At 37.5% G+C, this 20,001-nt stretch overlaps 1 protein-coding gene across 1 annotated transcript; it reads right to left on the reverse strand.

Moving 5' to 3' along the window:
* Positions 1 to 321: 321 nt before the first annotated feature.
* On the reverse strand, positions 322 to 19,507 carry LOC145276675 (uncharacterized). Its single transcript, XM_080127858.1, has 2 exons — positions 19,344 to 19,507; positions 322 to 9,465 (listed from the first exon to the last, which is right to left on the reverse strand). Exon 2 carries the CDS (start codon positions 8,277 to 8,279, stop codon positions 7,317 to 7,319), a length of 963 nt encoding a protein of 320 aa, XP_079983984.1. The 5' UTR covers positions 8,280 to 9,465; positions 19,344 to 19,507; the 3' UTR covers positions 322 to 7,316.
* Between the last annotated feature and the right edge of the window lie 494 nt (positions 19,508 to 20,001).

Raw genomic sequence — 20,001 nt, forward strand, 5'->3', positions numbered from 1 at the left:
CCATCTTGAGGAATAAAAATCGGTCCATTGGAGGTGCGAGGCAGTCAGGTTCTGACGTTCGTGGCGATCAGTACAGTGACCGTTGGGTTCCGTTAGTGACCGTTGGGTTCCGTTTCTATTCGTGCAGTCAGCTGAGCTTTGTTAATTACCTTCGCGCCGTGGCTGTCATTGTTTGTTGGTTCGCTGTGTGTTGCCGTGGTTCTTCAGTGAAATGCTTCGTCGCCCACGACGAGACTCCCCATCTCCTACACGTCGGAAACTACATAAGATACCCTTACACGTCCAAGAGGTAACATTTAAAATCATGAATATGAAATATGATTTTAGAAAAATGATATTTTCCTTTATTTTCAACAATAACAAAAATAAACAAAAAGGTTTGCATACAAATATTTACAACAATAAGGAAACAAACGAAAAAGGTTGGTTAACAAAAGACACAGTTGTTTAGAATTACTACCATTAATGCAACAAACTAATGAAGGCTTGGTGAAACTCAGGTCTAAAAACAGGACGAGGGAGTGGAGATTACGAGGGAGAAGGAAGGTAGTCAAATTTAAGAACAGCCAGCAAACCCGACTTCGAGTGACTATTCACTCTATTAATAACGAAATTCAATAAGATTATTTTTTTTTGTTTTTCTTTTAAATGTTTGATCAATAAGAAAATTTCAAAAATCTATTTACCACTAGTTCAGAAAGCATTTTCTGCAACTTTCCGTGGCTGAGGAAATATATTTTCCGTTTTTGTGTTTTAGATTCTTTCGGCTAGACTTATCCATGAATCAGGGACCGGAGTTACCTTATTGAGTACAAGCTGATATCTGATCAGCTTCTCTTTCCACACTTATTTATATGGCACCATACCCCATTCTAGGTTATTGTAGAACCCTCTGGGACCTTCTAGATCATTATACAACTTCTAGATCCTTCTAAAATTTCTATTATTATACTCTGGCTTTTAAACTATTTCGTGAATTAAAAACATTTGAGATTTGATTATTAGGATTGCCAAGAATACTTTAGCACACATTTGAAACTGTTTTATTGATTTTTATTATTTTTTTATAGAAATGCTTCCTTGTAACACTATCAAAGAGAAATGATTTACTAACTGAAATGACATTTCCAGCTATACCGTAGCTGGAGATTTTGTGGAGTAGACCTTTATGCCATACTCTATCAAAAGCCTTCGATATGTCAAGGGCAATTGCCCTAGAAAGGAAGCCTTCATCAAGAGATTTGCTAATCCTATGAGATATAACTGTTAATACATTTGCTGTAGATCTAGCAGAGCGGAAACCATATTTCATGTCACTGAGGAGGTTAATTTTGCTGAGGTGGTTGACTACTTCTCTATCTAACATAGATTCTAGCAACTTACTCAAGACGTACAGGAGACTTATTGGTCTGTATTGAGAGGGAGATGAGCGATCATCTAAATTTTTAATATGGGACACACTAATGAGGTTTTCTAAGATGTTAGGAAGCATTTCGCCCCCAGACAACACTTAAACAGATTTGTAAGTATAGGAGTTAGTTCTGGTTGAATCTTTTTGAGCACAATAATAGGAATGCCATCAGGATCAGTTGCTTTACTGGAATTGTGGTTTTTTTATTAGCTTAGCGACATCATGCACAGATATTTGTATGTTACATAGTGAGTTTTCAGACACAAGAGGAAATGTGGGAGGTTGACAGCTCTGATTGCATAGAGTAGAATTAGCGGCAAAGTTCTTTGGCATACTCTGATTTTTTAATTTTTTTTTACACAGTGGTCACCACTTATCAAGGCCCGGAAGCCACTCAGGGATAAGGGTTATTGCTAGTACAGTACGTTAGTGTGGAGATTTATTGAAGTGTTTACTTGAGGTGGCGGTTCATTAGGAATTTGTTTACATTGGACTTGAAGACATCCAGGTTGTAGTCAGGTGGAAAGCAGGCAGACGGAACAGAGTTTGTTGACTTATCAAAAACTTTGTTTACATTAGACTTGAAGACAACCATATTGTAGTCAGCTGGAAAGCAGGAAAACGGAAGACAATTCCATATGCATGCAGTTCTAAGAAAGAAGCTTTGTTCATGGAATCTACATTTAGGTTTAGGCACAGATAAAGAGTGGTGGAAATTATTGATAGTGTTTTCTGTTAGATGTGTGTTTCTTGTGAAAGTTTGGCAAGGGGGGCATAATTGGAGCTCAGTCGAGCACTTTCCATGAAAATAACTATAAAGCAGAGACAAACTCGCAACATATCTTCTGTGAGAAAGAGGTTGCAGGTAAGAGAAAAGGACATCTCCTACGAGGCTACAAAGTCTATTTTGAACTCCATCAAGGCAGGATATCTCCTTTCTAGCAGCTCCTGCACAGATGTGACAACAGTTCTCAATCCTTGGACATACCTGGCTCTTATATAGATAGAGAATTGCATCAGCAGTGAGATATCTACTGGATCAATAGAAGGATCCCACCATTTTTCCAGCGGCCTTGACAACAGATTCAATGTATGTGTTCCATTTAAGATCAGGAGTAAAGGTCAAGCCCAGAAGCTTGTCAAAACATGAGGCCTCCCCAAGACGAGAGACATTCATTTCAATTGATGCCAGATTAAGATTAGAGCGTTGATGATATAAAGATAAAAGTTTGGTTTTAGATGCATTAAAAGTAACAAGCCACCTCTTTCCCCATTGTACTACTTGCTCAAGATCAAAGGAGAGAGAATCGGTCATTTACAGTCTTAGATGTGCTACCATAGATAGTAGCATCATCAGCATAAATGTCTATGAATGATGCAAGGATGTGATTTGGAAGATCATTAATGTAGATAAAACTAATTTTAATATATTAAAATCACTGTTGATTTCCCTATTAAACAATGTAACAATAGACTAGGATCAACGGAAATAACTTGATGAAACTAATGAAAATATCTATAAAATCACTGCTGTTTTCTCTAATAAACAAGTTAAAATAGACAGGAATCAAGGGAAATAATTTGATGAAACTAATTAAAATATCTTTAAAATCACCACCGTTTTCTCTATTAAACAAAGTACAAAAGATTAGAACTAACAGAAATAACTAGAAATAACTAATGTAAATATCTCTAAAATCACCCCTCTTTTCTCTATTAAACCAGGAAAAAAGTCTAGATTAAAGAGAAATAACTTGATGAAACTAATGAAAATATCTTTAATATAACCATTTTATTCTCTATTAAACGAGAAAAAAATAGACTTGAATCACCGGAAATAATTTGATGAAACTAATGAAAATACATCTAAAATCACTAATGTTTTCTCTATTAAAAAAGGTAAAAAAAAAAAGACTAGAATCAAGGGACATAACTAGATGAAACCAACGAAAATACCTTAAAAATTCACGTTGTTTTCTCTATTAAACCAAATAAAAACATATTAGAACTAACAAAGTAAAAATAGATTAGAACTTACAAAGAGAAATAACTTAGTGAAATCAATAAAAAATATCTTTAAAATCATTGCTGCTTTCTCTATTAAACAACGTAAAAATAGGTCAGAATCAAGGGAAATACCCACATGAAACTAATGTAAATATCTTTCAAATCACCAATGTTTTCTCTGTGAAACAAGGTTAGAATAGACTAGAACTAATGGAAATAATTAGATTAAAATAATAGAAAATAACCTTCAAATCACCGCTGTTTTCTCTATTAAACACGGTAAAAATAAACCAGAATCAAGGGAAATAACTTGATTAAACTAATATAATCACGTTGACACACCAGTACTCGTCAGATCACTGAAGCTAAACAGTGTTGAGCCTGATTAGTACCAGATGGGTGACCGTTTGGGAATTCAAGGCACTGTATGTGCTCTCTGCTTATCTCTGCATTTGTTTCTAGTTGTCATGAATATACACTCCACTTGCCACTGGTATTTAACAATGTCAGCCCAGGAGAGGTGTGGTTTGAGATTGCGTACCTCTTGGCACAAAAATTTTGCGCGCAGCCACCCCTACGGTGGGTATCCATAGTTTGTCAAATACTAAAGGAGCCTTGTAAACTAATGAAAATATCTTAAAAATCACTATCGCCATTAAACAAAGTGAAATTTTCATCTAGTTATTTCCTTTGATTTTAGTCTATTTTTACCTTGTTTAATATATAAAACAGTGGTGATTTTAAAGATATTTATAGCAGTTTCAAGTTATTTATGTATGTGGAAAGAATCTTTCCACCCTGGAAAAATTTTTATAAAATTACAACTTTTAGAGGTTTTCAGGGGTGCTGAAAACGAAAATAATGTATGAAATTCTGGCAAACGAGTAGGAGGAAATAAAAGCCATAATCAAATAAAATTGTTTTTCTATCATTCTTGTTCCGCACCCACCTCGGAGCCCTATATGGGAAGTGCCTGAGGGGAAACCCATTTGCCCAGTCTCAACAGGGTACAAGGATGATATACTCAATTTCAGCATTATCTTAATGAGCACCTATCTTCCTTTGATGTTACTATAGGCTACATAATAATTTAAGGGGTTTGCAGCCATGTCATTGATGTATTCACTTTGTCGATTGACCCTCAGCCACTGCTTCCCACCATATATTAGGAAGTAGGTGTTATTTGTGGGAAAGGGATAAGCATGTTGTGTTAATAGTAGATTTGTGAAATCGGCAATATATGGCGGGGTTTGATGTGACCAGCCAATTGATCGGATCAGGCCCTTCGGACTGCCCGCCTAGTCTAGTAAGAGCGAAAGTGGTGTGTTGGGAAGTGGGGGTGCTAAATCTTGACCTCCAAGTCCCTCAACCACCAGGATCCTATCCTAATGGCATTACAGGTTACTACCTACGGCCAACAGGTAGCCCCATTGAGAGATTTTTACTCTCTTCAAAGGGCAGTCGGCATATTCTGATGCCCCATTGATGGGGTCTAGTGAAATCTGATTGATTGGAAAAACTTTTTATGCTTCAAGTTGTTTCTTTAAATATTTATTAATGGATTTTATTTTGGTTATTTATATTACTTTGGTTTGTTAGGAAGCCAGTAGGGAAATGGGTGTGAAAAAAAGAAAAGGGGAAGAGAAAGGGGAGAGGGCTGTTGTTTTTGTTTTGGGCTTTGCAGAACATGCCTTAGTTGTGTAAAAATTATAAAGGAAAAAACAAAATAAGAAAGGTCTTAATGTAGGTGCATTTGTGTTAGGGTTGCATGAGATATTGTTTTTAAATCATTCTTTAGGTCCAGTGTGTGAGCGCAGATCAGTTTTGGAATTAGACCTATATAAAAATGTTGAGCCAAAAAATTCAAAAACATGAGATTATTCATTTTTTTAAAATTTTATTTTTGTTAGGTTGAAGAGATCAAGGGGCTCCTTCCTGGGGCTAACACTTGATTCTATTATAGTTTAAATTTATATCCAAGAGCTCTTTTAAGAATAGACACTGTTCCCTTTATGGCTGCTTTCTGTATTTCCTTATAGCTTAGTTTTCCATGGATTGCTTCTAAGTATTTATGAAGGTTCTTTTTTTATTAGGCCAGTCGCTCCTGTCACAACTGGTATAATGTTTATTTCTTTCAGAGATCATGTTTTTAGATCATTTTTTTGGTCCTGATATTTTGTTATCTTTTCCCATTCTGCTCTATTAAGGCCTAAGTCGTTTGGAACTGTGACGTCGATAATGAGTGCAGTCCTTTTGGGCTTGTTTCATATTACTATATCTGGCTTGATGGCCTTGTCTTTTATGTAGCTGCCTGCCTGTATTTCTTTGTCGTAGAACACTATCACTTTTCCATTTGATGTTATCGGTGGTGGTTCATGTTCCCAGATGTTCAACGACCTATCTAGTTGCATCTCTCCACAGATCTTCCAATGTAAGTATCTATATACTTTGTTGTTGCGGACAGTGTAATGACCATCGGTGAGAAGGATCTCGCATCCAGACATTAGGTGGCTTGGGCTTTCAACAGCTGAGTGACAGAATCTGCATTGGTCTGTTTTTTGTAGACCAGGCATTTTTTAAAATCCATTTGTGAGTAAGCCTTGGTCTTGTGCAGCTATAATTAATCGTTCTTCATCAAATGGAAATGAGTCACTTTTAAACCATTGCAGTGAAGCCTCCTTGTCAATGTAGTTTTGGTTCAGTTCTTCCATGAACCTGCCTGCTCTCTTATGTTGTTGCCATCCTTCTAGTCTTGTCTTCAGTTACCTTTTTGTATACTCCTTTCTCTTCTTTCGGGCTATTAGGGTTTCTGGGTTGTCAAATTTTTCTATTGTGGTGTCCAGTTTGTTACTACTGAGATTTCCACAGAGCTTTGTAGTTGATGTCTGCCAGGGCAAACATTTGGTGTGATGTTAATTCACCATTTTTATTTTTGGATCAGAAGAACATTTGATATATTGGCCTATGCTTACCATTGAAGCTTGGTATGCGTGGTTAATTTCAGTGAGGTCTAAACCACCTTCTTTCTGTGGTAAGTACAGCCTGTCCATGCACTGATGTTTGTAAATGACTTTATGAAGGGTCAACATTTTCCAAGTTTTTACGTCAAGGTTATTGATGCAGTTTTGTGGCCAATTGATTATGCCAAATCCATAAGAGACAACAGGTATTGCCAATTGATTAATGGCAGTAATTTTGTTTTTCGATGATAGTTCTGATGAGAAATTTTTTTTAAGTCACTTGAAGCATTCTCCCTGCACTTTTTCTCTCATCTTTCCATGTTCAAGTGTCTCATTCTCCTCTACTCCCAGGTATTTATAGACAGCATCTTTTTCAACATCTTCAATAGAGCCATTGTCAAGATTAAGATGTTCTGATGCTGTCTTTCTTTCCTTCCTTATGGTGCACTTAGTGCATTTGTCGAATCCAAACTCCATGCAGATGTCCTCTGCATAATTTTAACAATGTCGATCAGAGAGATAAGTTGTTTTTCGGATTCTGCATAGAGTTTTAAGTTGTCCATAAAGAGTAGATGGTTTACTCTTTTATTTTCTTCCTTCTTTTTGCCCATGCTGAGATTGTATCCAGCATTGGATTGCTTAAGTAGCTTACTTAGTGGATCAATTGTGAGGCAGAAAAGGAGCGGTGAGAGGCTGTCTCCCTGGAATATTCCTCACTTGATCTTTATGTTTGGGGTCTGTATCCTTCCTTCCGTGTGCTATAATGTAATTGATGTGCACCATCAGGCCTTTTGTTTTTGGAGTTGATTTAATATCAGTGTGCACATTGTACAGCTCCAAACAGCGAAGTATCCAGGAATGAGGTATACTGTCAAAGGCCTTTTTGTAATCAATCCAGACCATTCATCTTCTTTTGCAGTCTTCTAATATGGTTCTGTTTACAAGGATGATTCATCAGTGTGATTTTGCATGTGAATATTTAACTTATATTTTCTTGAAAATGCAGAACCACACAATTCACATGCATAAGGTTTTTCCCCAGTGTGTTTTCGCAAGTGAATTTTTAAATCAGAACTTTTGCTAAATGCTGAGTGACACACTTCACAAGTGTAAGGTTTTTCACCAGTGTGTGTTCGTATGTGAGATTTTAAATGAGAAATCTGTGTAAATGCTGCGCCACAAATTTCACAAGCATAAGGTTTTTCCCCAGTGTGTGTGCGCAGGTGAGTTTTTAATGTAGAGTTTTTTGAAAACATTGACCCACATACTCCACACAGATGATTTTTTTCACCAGTGTGTGTTCGCAGGTGAACTTTTAAATCAGAACTATATGAAAACGCTGAGCTACAAACTTTACAAACATGAGGTTTTTCACCAGTGTGATTTTGCATGTGTATTTTTAACAGATACTTCCTGGAAAATGCAGAACTGCATAATTCACATGTGTAAGGTTTCTCACCAGTGTGTGTGCGCATGTGGATGTTTAAATCATAACTATATGAAAATCCTGAGCCACAAACTTCACAACTATGAGGTTTATCACCTGTATGCTTCTGCATGTGAATTTTTAACTGAGAGTTTTGTGAAAATGCTGACCCACACAATTTACATGCATAAGGTTTTTCACCAGTGTGTGTTCGGATGTGGATTTTTAAATGAGAACTTTTGGCAAATGCTGAGCCACACACATCACAAGTGTAAGGCTTTTCACCAGTGTGTATTCGTATGTGGGATTTTAAATGAGAAAGCTGTGCAAATGATGCACCACAAACTTCACAAGCAAAAGGTTTTTCACCAGTGTGTGTGCGCAGGTGAGTTTTTAACTTAGACCTATTTGAAAATGCTGTGCCACAAACTTCACAAATATGAGATTTTTCACCAATGTGATTTTGCAAGTACATTTTAACTGATATTTTCTTGAAAATGCTGAATTACACAATTCAAAAGCATACGGTTTTTTACCAGGTGTTTTTAAATATGAACTATTTTAAAATGTTGAACCACACACTTCACATGCATAAGTTTCTTCATAAGTGTGTTACCCTGTGTTGGTGTTTAAATTAGTTTTATTGAAAATATTCATTTATATAATTCCCATAATGTTTTTGATCAATGTGTGTGTGAAATGTATTATTTATAAACCACAATTATTCATAAATGCTGAGCTACATATTTAGCAAACATAAGATGTTTTCATCAAGGTATGTACTATGTGTGCAGGTTAATTCTTCAAGTAAAGTTTTCTGAAAATACTGAGCTTCGCATGTTTTCACAAGTTTTCACCTTTTCTTTGTATTTTACTTCAATGAATTTTCGGTATAATAGGGGTACGTTTCTGGCACTAACACGTATATCTATATGAGATACATAGATATCATAGTGCTACATCAAGATTTTCCTCTACATGTCAAATATTGACTCAGTAAAGCAGTAAATAACATCAACCTTCCTTTGAACAATTTACCCCTTAAATATTTTTAGAAGGATAAACTTTAAAATAATTACATTTTTTCAACCTTTCTGGATTCTAGGGAAGGAATTCATTTACTCTGGTGGAATATTCATATAAATATTGTTATTGAGGTAACATTACTAGAAGCTGCACAATTCCTTGTATAAGCATATCTTTTACTGTGTCAAGTGGATCTTATTTGGACCTCAAATACTTATATATTTGGTCAGAGTTTACTTGTAGGGTGAAGTATAACGTCAAATTATCAACCAAATTATTGTCCAGAGAAACCATTTAATCTTTAGAATAATATCTAGTATGTAATTCAAACACACCAGTATGCTTCTGCATGTAATTTTTTGAGAGTTTTGTGAAAATCCTTAGACACACACACTTCCCATACATGTTTTTACCATTGAGTGGAATCTTGAAGCAATAATTTTTGTAACAGCTGTGGTGCACACTTATCGAGCATAAGGGTTTCATCTTTGTGTGTTTGCATATGCCTCACAATTGAAATGTTTATATGTTGAATTTATTTCATTCTTATTTAAATATACATTTTTAAAAATGTATTTTCGATTAACTTTAGAAAATGCTCCATATATAAAATCCTTTGGGGATAATCCATAGCTCTGTAAAGAAATAAAAGATACTAGTCAATAAAGCATAAAATGTAACCTTATCTATCGACAATAATATTATTATTTTAAATAATTGTAATATTATCATTAATTTATCCATTAATGAGAAATTAGCTTCAATAGAAAAAATAGTATTTTTCATAAACTATGCTTTTATCATGTTAATATTTTATTCAACTTAATACTAAATGAGATATAACACTACACGAAAACATACAGGGTGACCGTCATTAGTGGAGATATGCAGACATGTTGTGGGGTTGGCACCGTGAACATTCGCACAAGAACTGGAAACTGCTAACATCGAGGCACTGGAAGCACTTGAAAAACCACTGAGCTTTGACCTGCTTCTAGGCTATGATGCCATCAAAGCCCTAGATGGTGTTCACATAATGCAGACGGGGTGGTACAATTTTAGGAGAAGGCTCCAGTGCACGCTGTGCTAAGGATTAACCAGCCAGACTTTAGTCTCAAATTTGACCAGCAGCAGAAAGCTTGGATCACCTCATGGAAGTAATCGGAAAACCAGGAACAAGCCAAACTGCAGAATGGAGTAGCTGAGTACCATATGCTTGACCTAATGAGGCTTGCATACAAAGAGGAACTCCGTGAATGGATCAAGGATGGCTGGTTAATTTTCTGCACCTATGTCAGCAGCTCTTCCATTGGACCTTGCTCCAGAAACACCATGTTGAGGGCTGCGCTATTTCACTGGCCATTTCACCTCACAGCCTTCTCCATAGGGCAAAGCGCCTGGGGCCACAGTCGATCTTTGTCATATAAAGCCAATGCCTATAATGGGTTACATCAACTGCCAGTCTTTACCAGGTCCCAGTCACACTTAGTTCTCCAGCTTTGTGTGTGCTTGGAGCAGGGTCAGTTGACTGACACCTGTCGCAAGTCATGACACTTGCTTTACTTGTTCCTTGGTGACACTCGGGTTGACTTTTCTCACCAAGTACAACGTCTTTTCTACCCCCATAAGGTGCGGATTGTGCAACTCTTGCATCCCAGAATTATCCAGATCAGATACTGCTGCAACATTCTCATTTTTGGGCACCAGCTAGCTCTTTCTCACTTTCATGAGAACATCTGCTTAGTTCTTCTTGGAAGAGACGTTGATAAAATGCAGCTTTAGAGAAAAACCCTGCATCAGCTCAGCCAGCATCCCAAGCCTGCATTTCACCATCATCTCTGCTGCCACTTCCGTCTTTGCACTCTTATCATTTGAAATCATTGATTTTAACCAAACAAACACAGTGGCAGAGTCTGTTTTCACACAAACATTGCATAGTCCCCATTACAAGGCCAGATTTGTTCCTTTAATAACTGCATCCAATTCTTCCATATTAATGTGGCTAGCATCATCCTTCTTCCTCAGCCAGCCTTCTTCCGCAACCACTCCACCCACTTCTAAGACAACACCTGTTGCAATGCTGCTTGCATCACACTACATGACTCCATCCACTGTTCGCAGCACATTCCATGTTCCCCGAAGTGGGTCTTGCCTTTCCACTTCTTTCAAGACCTGTTTGATCAAGATGATCGTTCTTCCTCCCACTTTATCATCCCATTCTCTTCCTTCAGCATGCTGTTTTAAGCCAGTCGGTAACAAGGTAATACCCCATCAGCCTGCCACATATGGAAAATAGCTCCCGCTTATTGAACTCTTCTTTCATTTGCAGAATCTTATTCCCCCTTCGAAATTCCAGGCCACCTGATGCACTTCATTTCAGTTTTAGCCCCAAGGCTGCTCCCCCGTCCAATTCTTCAGGTGCCTTCATGATCAACCCAAACTTCAAGTGACCCACCACTTCCTTTGCAGTCACTAGAGTTTCATTTACAAGAATGTCATCGATGTACAAGATCACGGCACCATCTCCTTTCCCCATTCTCTCCAGAACTTTCCTCAGAATAGTCGACATGATCTTGGGTGCCGAGTTCAACCCGAATCCTGCCCTCGTACGGCAGTAGGTTTTGCCTTTATATCTGAGTAACTGGTACTTCCAGAGTTTCTTGGAAAAATGGAGTTGCAAGTAGGCAGATTTTAGATCAACCATTCATTTGCCTCCATTCTCTAATGGTCTCACTGCATACATCTACAGCATCACCCCCAGTATAGCACTCAACATGTTGGTTCAAATCTCGGAAATCTAAAACTGGTCTTCCCTTCCCTTTTGTTGGTTGCAGAATGGCCATCAATGGAAAGATATCTGATTCTACATCATCCATCCATGACAACAGTATAACCTCCTCAATCCATCCAGCCACTTCTTCAAAAATCTTTCTTGCTCCTCCTTTGAGCGAATTATCATAGCATACTACCCTGTTTGTTAATATTGGCGGTTTATTCTTCCATGCCCACTCCACTGTCCACTGATTCCCATCGAATTCTACTTGAAAATCTGGATCTCTGATCGATATCCATCTCTTTTCTCTGGCCTCTTTGAACCCTTCATTGACCTGCTCTGTCATTGCACACCCTGCCAGTCCAAACCTCATGCCATTACTGCTGACTGTGATGGCTCCAAGTCGGCATATTACGTCCATTCCAACAATCATATAGATGCCAGGCATTAGTTGGTCGGCGACAATCACATGGACCCTCATCCAGGGATACTCAATTTCAATGTGACGGTCTTTTTCCTTCGACACTTCACTCGTGACCCATTGAATGCCACTACTTCACCCTTCCCTTTCTATCATCCGACCAGGCTTGTGTGCACTATAGTAGTGGTACAGCCAGTGTCAATCAAGGCCACAACTTCTTCTTCTTCCACAACAATCTCTCGCTTGGGCATCAGCTGCAAGTGCGCTATTATTCTCGAGACAGGGCAGCTGGTCGCGCTTCGGCTCCCCCTTGCCAATTTACCAAACTCATGCAGTTCACTGCCACGTGACCACTCCAATTACATCTGTAGCACACCATCTTTTCATGGAACTTCCTGCAGTCTTCCACAGGTGTGGGCCCCTACATTCAAAACATGCACCTCGCGGTCTCGGCCGACTTCTGCTCACGTTCTTCCATGCTGCTGCTGCCATTCATATAGACCCAGAAGGTTGGGTGTTCACTAACATTTTCACAGTTTGGAGCAGCTTGCTCACCTCCAAAGTCTGAACACCTGGGACCTACTGCAACTTCTTGGAAATCTCCTCTGGGAACCTGATGACAAACGCTATCTTGCCCATGTGACTTGCAGCCTGCCTCCTAATTCCTGATAGCTCCACCAATCTTTTAATCTCATTAGCATACACATCGACAGATTCCACCGTCCACTTCATCTCTTTTAATCTGGTGAATGCCTCAAACGGCCCCTCAGCAAATGCCTGGACCAATTTGACTTTGTGTCTACATCATCTTGTTCCCACTCATTCAGCTCCAAGTATAAGGCTAGTGCATCCCTCTTCAGGAATAACGATATCACTGTGGCAACATCACCTATCTTTTGGAGCTTTGACACTAGGTCCACTTTCTTTAGCCAAGCCATCACATCGCCTTCACCATTGAATGGCTTTATCATATTGTTCAGGTTGGTGGCCATAGCTGGAAATAGCTTGTTCTATAGTAAATCAACTCATGAGAAGTCGTGACAGCAGGTTAGGCTAGAAAGTCAACAATTGTCAAAGGTCACCAAATGCTACTTCTCAATCAGGCTGCTTTTATGAAGCCTATCTTCCCCATTTGCATGTGTGTGGCGAGATTTTACAAGACCACAGCTCATAAAACCACAGGCACCATCTTTAATCTTTCTCTTTATCGCTCGACTTCACCCGACACACACATACACATGGTGAGACTTCTGTTTCCTTAATTTAAGGCAACACATTATTTATTTAACACTCCATAAAACCAGTAAAATTTGATTTAAACATCGTGAAATGACAAAACCTTAAAATGGTCGTAAATTTTTGCAGATACAAGAAAACAAGCCCAATTAAAGATTAAAAATACAGGAAAAAAAGAAACAAAAAACTAGTACAAATATACATTATACCTTTTTTTTTATTACATTTTCACCCTAAACAAGGCACATCGCCACTTTGGTGTAGGGGGCTAGTATCAGGGACATAAGCTACAGGGGTACTATGTGGGAAGTTGCGCAGCAAGCTGTCAGTTCACATTACACTTGAACTTCTGCATGTCAGCACAGTTGGGGAAACAGGAACCCGGAAGGGAATTCCAAAGTCTAGCAGTTCTAGGAAAGAAACTACTAGAGTAGAAGGCTCTCTTACATCTAGGGATCTCAACTGTGAAGGGGTGGGATTTTGCTGCTTGTTGGATTTGTCGGGGGTATTTATGCCGAGGGGGTACAAGTGCTTGCAGTTCGTCGGAGCATTTACCATTAAAGTACTTGTAGAACACGCAGAGAGATGCAACATTTCGTCAATGGGACAGAGGCTGAAGCTTAGATGACAGTTCAGGACCTATCAGGTTGGCGACTCTCTTTTGAACATTGTCTAGGAGTGAGAGACTAGCAGCAGATGCACCAGCCCAAATATGACAACAATACTCAATATATGGGCGAATGGTGGCCTTATAGAGGTACAGAATACTTTCGGGCATTAGTTTTACATAGGGGTTATTCCAGAAGAGATGACGTATGTATTTGTTGTTCGTGTTAGTAACAGAGAGTCTTAGAGTGTTCATGTTGTGTGCAGATATATAGTCTATAGTTAAAGAGAGAGACAGTTCTGTATATATAAAGAGACAAGGTACATGTTAATACAGGAGAGCCGACGGCATGTAATACACAATGAGAGGAGATTTGATATATTGACAGATAGACCAAGAGATAATGCGTTTGACATTTATACTATTTGACATTTCTGTGAATGGGAGTGTTTCTATAAAATTGACACATATATTTCTTTACCTATTTTTGAGATGATGATTTTCACAAAGTTCTTATAATATAAATTCACAACACCTTTTCTGTTGAATAACATAACACGAAGATGCAGATACAAAAAGATGATATTCGTTTATTCCATTTTCGACCGGTCAATAGCTTTGCATCAAGGAATTCAAATCTCTACATGATTCTTTCTTCTCCCCTCTGCTTCCAAGGTTCCATGTCAGCTCTGTCTCTGACTCACTTCTCTCTTCTCCCCTGACTAACTGACTTACTCTTTGCCAAGCTCCAACTATATTGAAAACTCATGACGTCATTGCAGGACAAACACGTGCATATCAGACACGTGGCCTGACACGCCTCACTTAAAAGCCGACTCTCTAACCTAATTTTTGATTAACCCATTTTACAAACATTTTCCATTGTCCGTTTTTAAATTCCTTATTTTAATTTCATTTCTTTAACAGAAACAAAATTACATCATTACTTTCCTTTTTCAATAAACAGATATCTAACTATTTTATGTGAACGGTAATTCTACATTCCATTTTCAATAACATTCCTGTATTATTTATTTTAACTTATGATCGGAATTCTTAATTCCAAATCTAGCTTCACAAGTTCGAATCCTTGGCTATCCTATCTCATATTTACTCACAAGAACAGGTGACTGTTCCTTAACATTAGTAGCTTTCTAGCATGGTAGAGAGAACCTACCTTTTTCGCAGCGGTTCTGGCAATGCTCTCAATGTAATTTTTCGAACTAATGTTTCCTGTGAACGTTAGGCTGAGGAGTTTAAAAGATGTACTTTTAGATCAAGTCTTTGGCCATTGCTATTGGTGATAGAGAAGGTTTCTTGTAGTTATTGTAGGAGACAAGTTTAGCCTTGGCAGCATTAAATGTGAACATCCATTTTTGTCCCCATTTCACTACAGATTGGAGGTCGTTCTTTAGTGTTTCTGCCATTTCTTTAGATATGTGTTCATTTGTTTTCCTGTTGTGTTTATTATAGAGTGTGATTTCATCAGCATATATACCCATCTCACAGACAATTTTGTCAGGGAGGTCATTATGAACATTAGGAATAATAGAGATCCAAGGACAGACCCCTGAGGCATTCCCGCATTTATATCATATTGTTTAGATGTACAACCATCGAGCACAACCTGAATTTTTCTCTTATCTAAGAATAGGGGTAGGCTATAGAAACAAAATTTTTCAAATAAATGCCAAAAGTGGCTTATTACCTTCATTTATATGTAAATAGATGGGAACAAATGATTTTGTTCAAAACGGGTCAAAATTGGAGGGTCGCTGGCCCCAAACGTGATTTGACCGCGTCGACGCATGAAAATAGCCCAAATTTCGCCCCCGAACACACTTAATCACTTATTGAAAGCCACAGGGTGCATTTTTTGACTATAAATGCATTTGTATCGTTAATCTAACATTCCCATTGGCTATCCCACAAGTATAGGGTTTTTTAGGGTATCTCAGAGTCCAAAATGGGTAAAAATTACCCCAAAATTAGCCAAAAATGGTCGGAAATCACGAATTTTCCAAAATGCACCTCCCATGGACCCAAAGACACCTCTACATGGCAGAAACTGTTGGGAAATGCTTGAAGCAGGCACTCTCCCAACTTTTGCACTGTTAATGAGGGGTATAAGGACCTTTAAAAAGGGCTAAATATGGCCGATTTAGCCAAAGAGAGTCAAAAAGTCCCTAAGAATCAACATAGGTTGTCAAAAAGGGGCTTTATTTGAGTTATAGATGGAAAATTACCAAATAAGGGAATGTTTTCTTTCTGTAACAATGCAATGGCATCTTTAAATAGACACGATAACATTGCATGTCATTAATTGTGAATTTGATTGAACTTTGCTTTCTTTTTCAGTTAGTAAAATGCAATGAACATGGCTGGTATAGCAGGGCAGATTGACGAAGATTATAATTACGACGATTGGACTTATCTTCTGCTTGATTCTCTTCCAACTGAGGCTGAATGTGTTCAAGCTGTGCAACATCATGCTGCCAAATATGGTACCACGACACAGAAAAATCATATTCACCAGTTCTCCTTGCAATTACTACAATTGTGGCAGAAAGCCTTTGGAAGTGATGTTCGTTATGTTACAATACCTGGGATAAAACATAAACTTGATCGATCGCTAAAAATTTACGACAAAGATGTCTACAAAGCAAAGGGTTCCAGACGTGTGAATATGATTAAATGGAAACGAGAGCACCATGTCCTTCTCAATATACTTTCAAAATATGTGAATCCTGATGAATTTGATGTACATGAACGAAGATTCTTTGTCGATCAAAAGTCTCTCTCTCGCAAATGGCTCATTGACACTTTCCACGTCGATATGGAACATGAACGGTTTCTGGCAGAGCAAGAACTGCACAATCGTTTGGATTTGGATGATGATCAATTTGAAGTGGAGGATATAAGTGACCAATTGCCAGAGCATGATACCTCAAACAATTTGAACTACTCATTAAACAGATGCTGATAGTATGTACGATCAACTGCATCAATCTGGAGATTCTACATCTGCTGTGCTCGTCAATACTGATCAGGAGGACGATGTTGAGTTGAACGAACCATGCATTGCCATCTGGGATACGCAGAAAGGCCGAGAGTGGTTTGTTGGTATGACACGGGAGAAAATTGGGATTGATGAATACATTATAGAATATTTGGAACTACTTCCCAACGACAATAGAAAGAAAACATGGCAGTATCCTTCCTGAATTGAAGAGCAGGAGTTTTTCTTCCAGGGGCGATTTGCCAGGGTTCTCCCCTGAGGATTTCGTCTGATTCTGTTTCGTTGGTGGGCAACTTGGGAACGCTTTTTGATGTGGATCCCAAGTGTTGTCCGCTGGATTTTTTGGTGTTTGGTGGAGGTTTTTTTAAGGGGCACTCTGATGTGAGGTGGCCAATTTCGCTGCAATTCCAGCATGTCGGCCTTCTTCCAGCCACTATTATAGGGAGTTTCTCCTCTCCTGCCTCGAGGAAGAAAGGGATCGTATCGAAGTTTGCCTTATCGAGGAGGATATCATAAGACCATATGCCGTGGAACTCGTCCACCTGCACTGAAACCATTTCGCCATATTTTAAAAGGAAGGCGCCGATGTGTTCTCCTTCAATGTGGTGCGGTACATTAAAAACGGACACCGTCGTCCGTCTTTTTCCCATATATTCTGATCTTAGAATATAGTTCTGAGTTATTATCTCTTTTTGTGAGATAGTTAGGCAGTCTTCTTGGGAGTTGAAAAGTACACTCCATGTGTTGTAGCCCTTGCACTTGACGATGCGCAAGGGTCTAAAACCAGCTGTAGCCAAAAGGTTGGTGACAATATCTGCATTTGCTCTTATAACTTTTTTTAATTTCCTGTCGACTATAAATATAGTCAGACACTTTTTTTGGATTTCCTCCAACCTTGGCACGTTGACGATTAAACCCTTGTCGGTGACACGTTCCAGGCATTGTTTTGCCTTTTCAATAAATTCGTTGACGTTGATATCCACTTTTGGTGGTTTGGTCCAGTTGTTTGGCGTAGCAGTAGTGCCGTTTTCCGTTTCAGTAATGTCGACGACAATAGGCGTTTGGCTCGCCGAAGCGGCCATAGCCGAACCGTTAAAAAGACGGTTAAAAAAAAGTCCAAGAAAAAAGAAACAACTGTTAAAAATAACAGTAAGACAAAGGGGGGGAAAAAAAAGCGTCGTGTAGAAAAAAATATCCGACGGTAATAAAAATAAAAGGTAGAAATCGCTGGTTGAATAACGCACAGGACAAGGGTCATAAAAAAAATAATGACTGACTCTTCACAAAGGAGGAAGGTTTTTATAACAATTTACCTTACTCTATTAGCATAAATAACCACAATGCTATTGTTCTTCTTGATTGTTGGAAGACCATCCTCACCTCCGGCAGCTACACTCAGGTAAGCTATGTATTATTTACCACAAAGATTACAAAACAATAAATTTTTCCTTTTCTTTATAGAAAAAGATTTTTCATTTGATGAAACAAAAAGTAAATTAATAAAAATATTTTTCAATATCATAATTTGTAGCCCGAAAAAGTAATATTTAAATTATTTTATGAAATTCTTCTTATTCTAGGAAATATCAATTAATTCTTATAACTAAGCATTATTTAAATTTAAAATAAAATTCTGATAAGGTTGTATTGGAAGAGGAGGGGAAAATATAACAATTTTTTATGTACATTTTTTTTATTTAAGTTTTAGCCTCTTTTATTTTTAAAATAAGTCTGTAAAAATATAAATTAAATTGATAAATTACTTGATTTTTTGAGAGAATTTTTAAATATCGCGTGGATTTCATTGTTTAGGTCCAAATATGCAGAAATTAACATTGAATTCCATTTTTCCCGTTTTAGCTTTTTGGGGATTTTTTAAAAAATTCATTTATTTATTTTTTTGGGGGGAAAATTCACCGGTTTTACGGAGGAGAGTAAAAAAAATGAGATTTTTTTATAATCTTTTTTTCTTCAGAATACTGCAAAAATTATAATTAATTAGTTTTATTTTACAAGTTTTTACAGTTATTATTTGCTATGGGGATCGAAAATTTTGCCTTTACTATGGTCATGCCTAATCAAAGCACTATCACACGCTTTAAATCAACAAGAAAGCAGACAAATAGACATACAACTAAATAGCGAGGACTATTCGCCTCTGGTTGCCTGATGTAACTTTTACCGCCCAGGAACTCTCTTAAATACAGTTGCTGTCACGTTCGCTCTATCGTTTGGTTCTAATTTCTTAACTAAACAACTATCACTTCACTTATTCCCTTAAAATTAAATCTTCAAAAAGAAGTTTGTTTATCTGTTTTCAATTATCACATTTTTTACCATATGAAACTTATTTCAATCTCAACTAGAAAATAGAAAGTAACATATTTGGAAAGTTAATAAAAAAAACATATATACAAAAAAAATAAAAGTACACTACTTAAATAGCATGAAACTTACTTTTATCCAATCTTTTGCCGCTTGTTTTAAAAAAGCAGACGGCTGAAGAATTTGCGAATTTAGTGACGTGGTGAATAAAACGTGATTCGCATCGAAATTCAAAATGGCGACATAGAAAAGCAGCTTCGCAGAAGGTGCAAACAAACAAAAAAAAAAAAAAAAAAAAAAGAAAGAGAGAAAAAAACTTTGACAACAGAAAATTAAGAGGCAAACTTATTTTAATATTTGGTAAATATTTATTTTAACTGTAACACAACGCCGACCATTCAAGTTTGTGTTTTTAGGTGTTATCGAGGCCACTGAAAACGAATCTGGCATTTAAACTCGTCGCGACGCATGGCATAATCCCTGGAACCTAGGGCTTTTTTTTTTTTTTGCATTTCACCGCCTTCATTAACGTTTTTTTTTTTTTTTTTTTTAACATTATGCGTTTATGCGTTGTAAAGTGACTCGTCACATAGCGTAGGAGTCTTTAAGGGACATTTGAAATAACAAGTTTTTAAAACAAATGTCCATTTTTTTGAGTGTTGTTACGTAGATTTAATGCTTTTTAATTAGTCTCAAAAATTAAGTTTTCACGCGTGATTTACAAAAGCATATTTTTATGTTCAGTTTTGTTCTAGTTTTCGAGATGGTCGCAGATTTTTTTTTTTTTAAC

Source organism: Euprymna scolopes, chromosome 5 (genome assembly GCF_053919585.1).
Source record: "Euprymna scolopes isolate OS-2025 chromosome 5, ASM5391958v1, whole genome shotgun sequence".
NCBI lineage: Eukaryota > Metazoa > Mollusca > Cephalopoda > Sepiida > Sepiolidae > Euprymna > Euprymna scolopes.

Coding starts and splice junctions, on each gene's coding strand:
- LOC145276675 (XM_080127858.1), bottom strand. CDS start 8,279: ATGTACTTGCAAAATCACATTGGTGAAAAATCTCATATTTGTGAAGTT.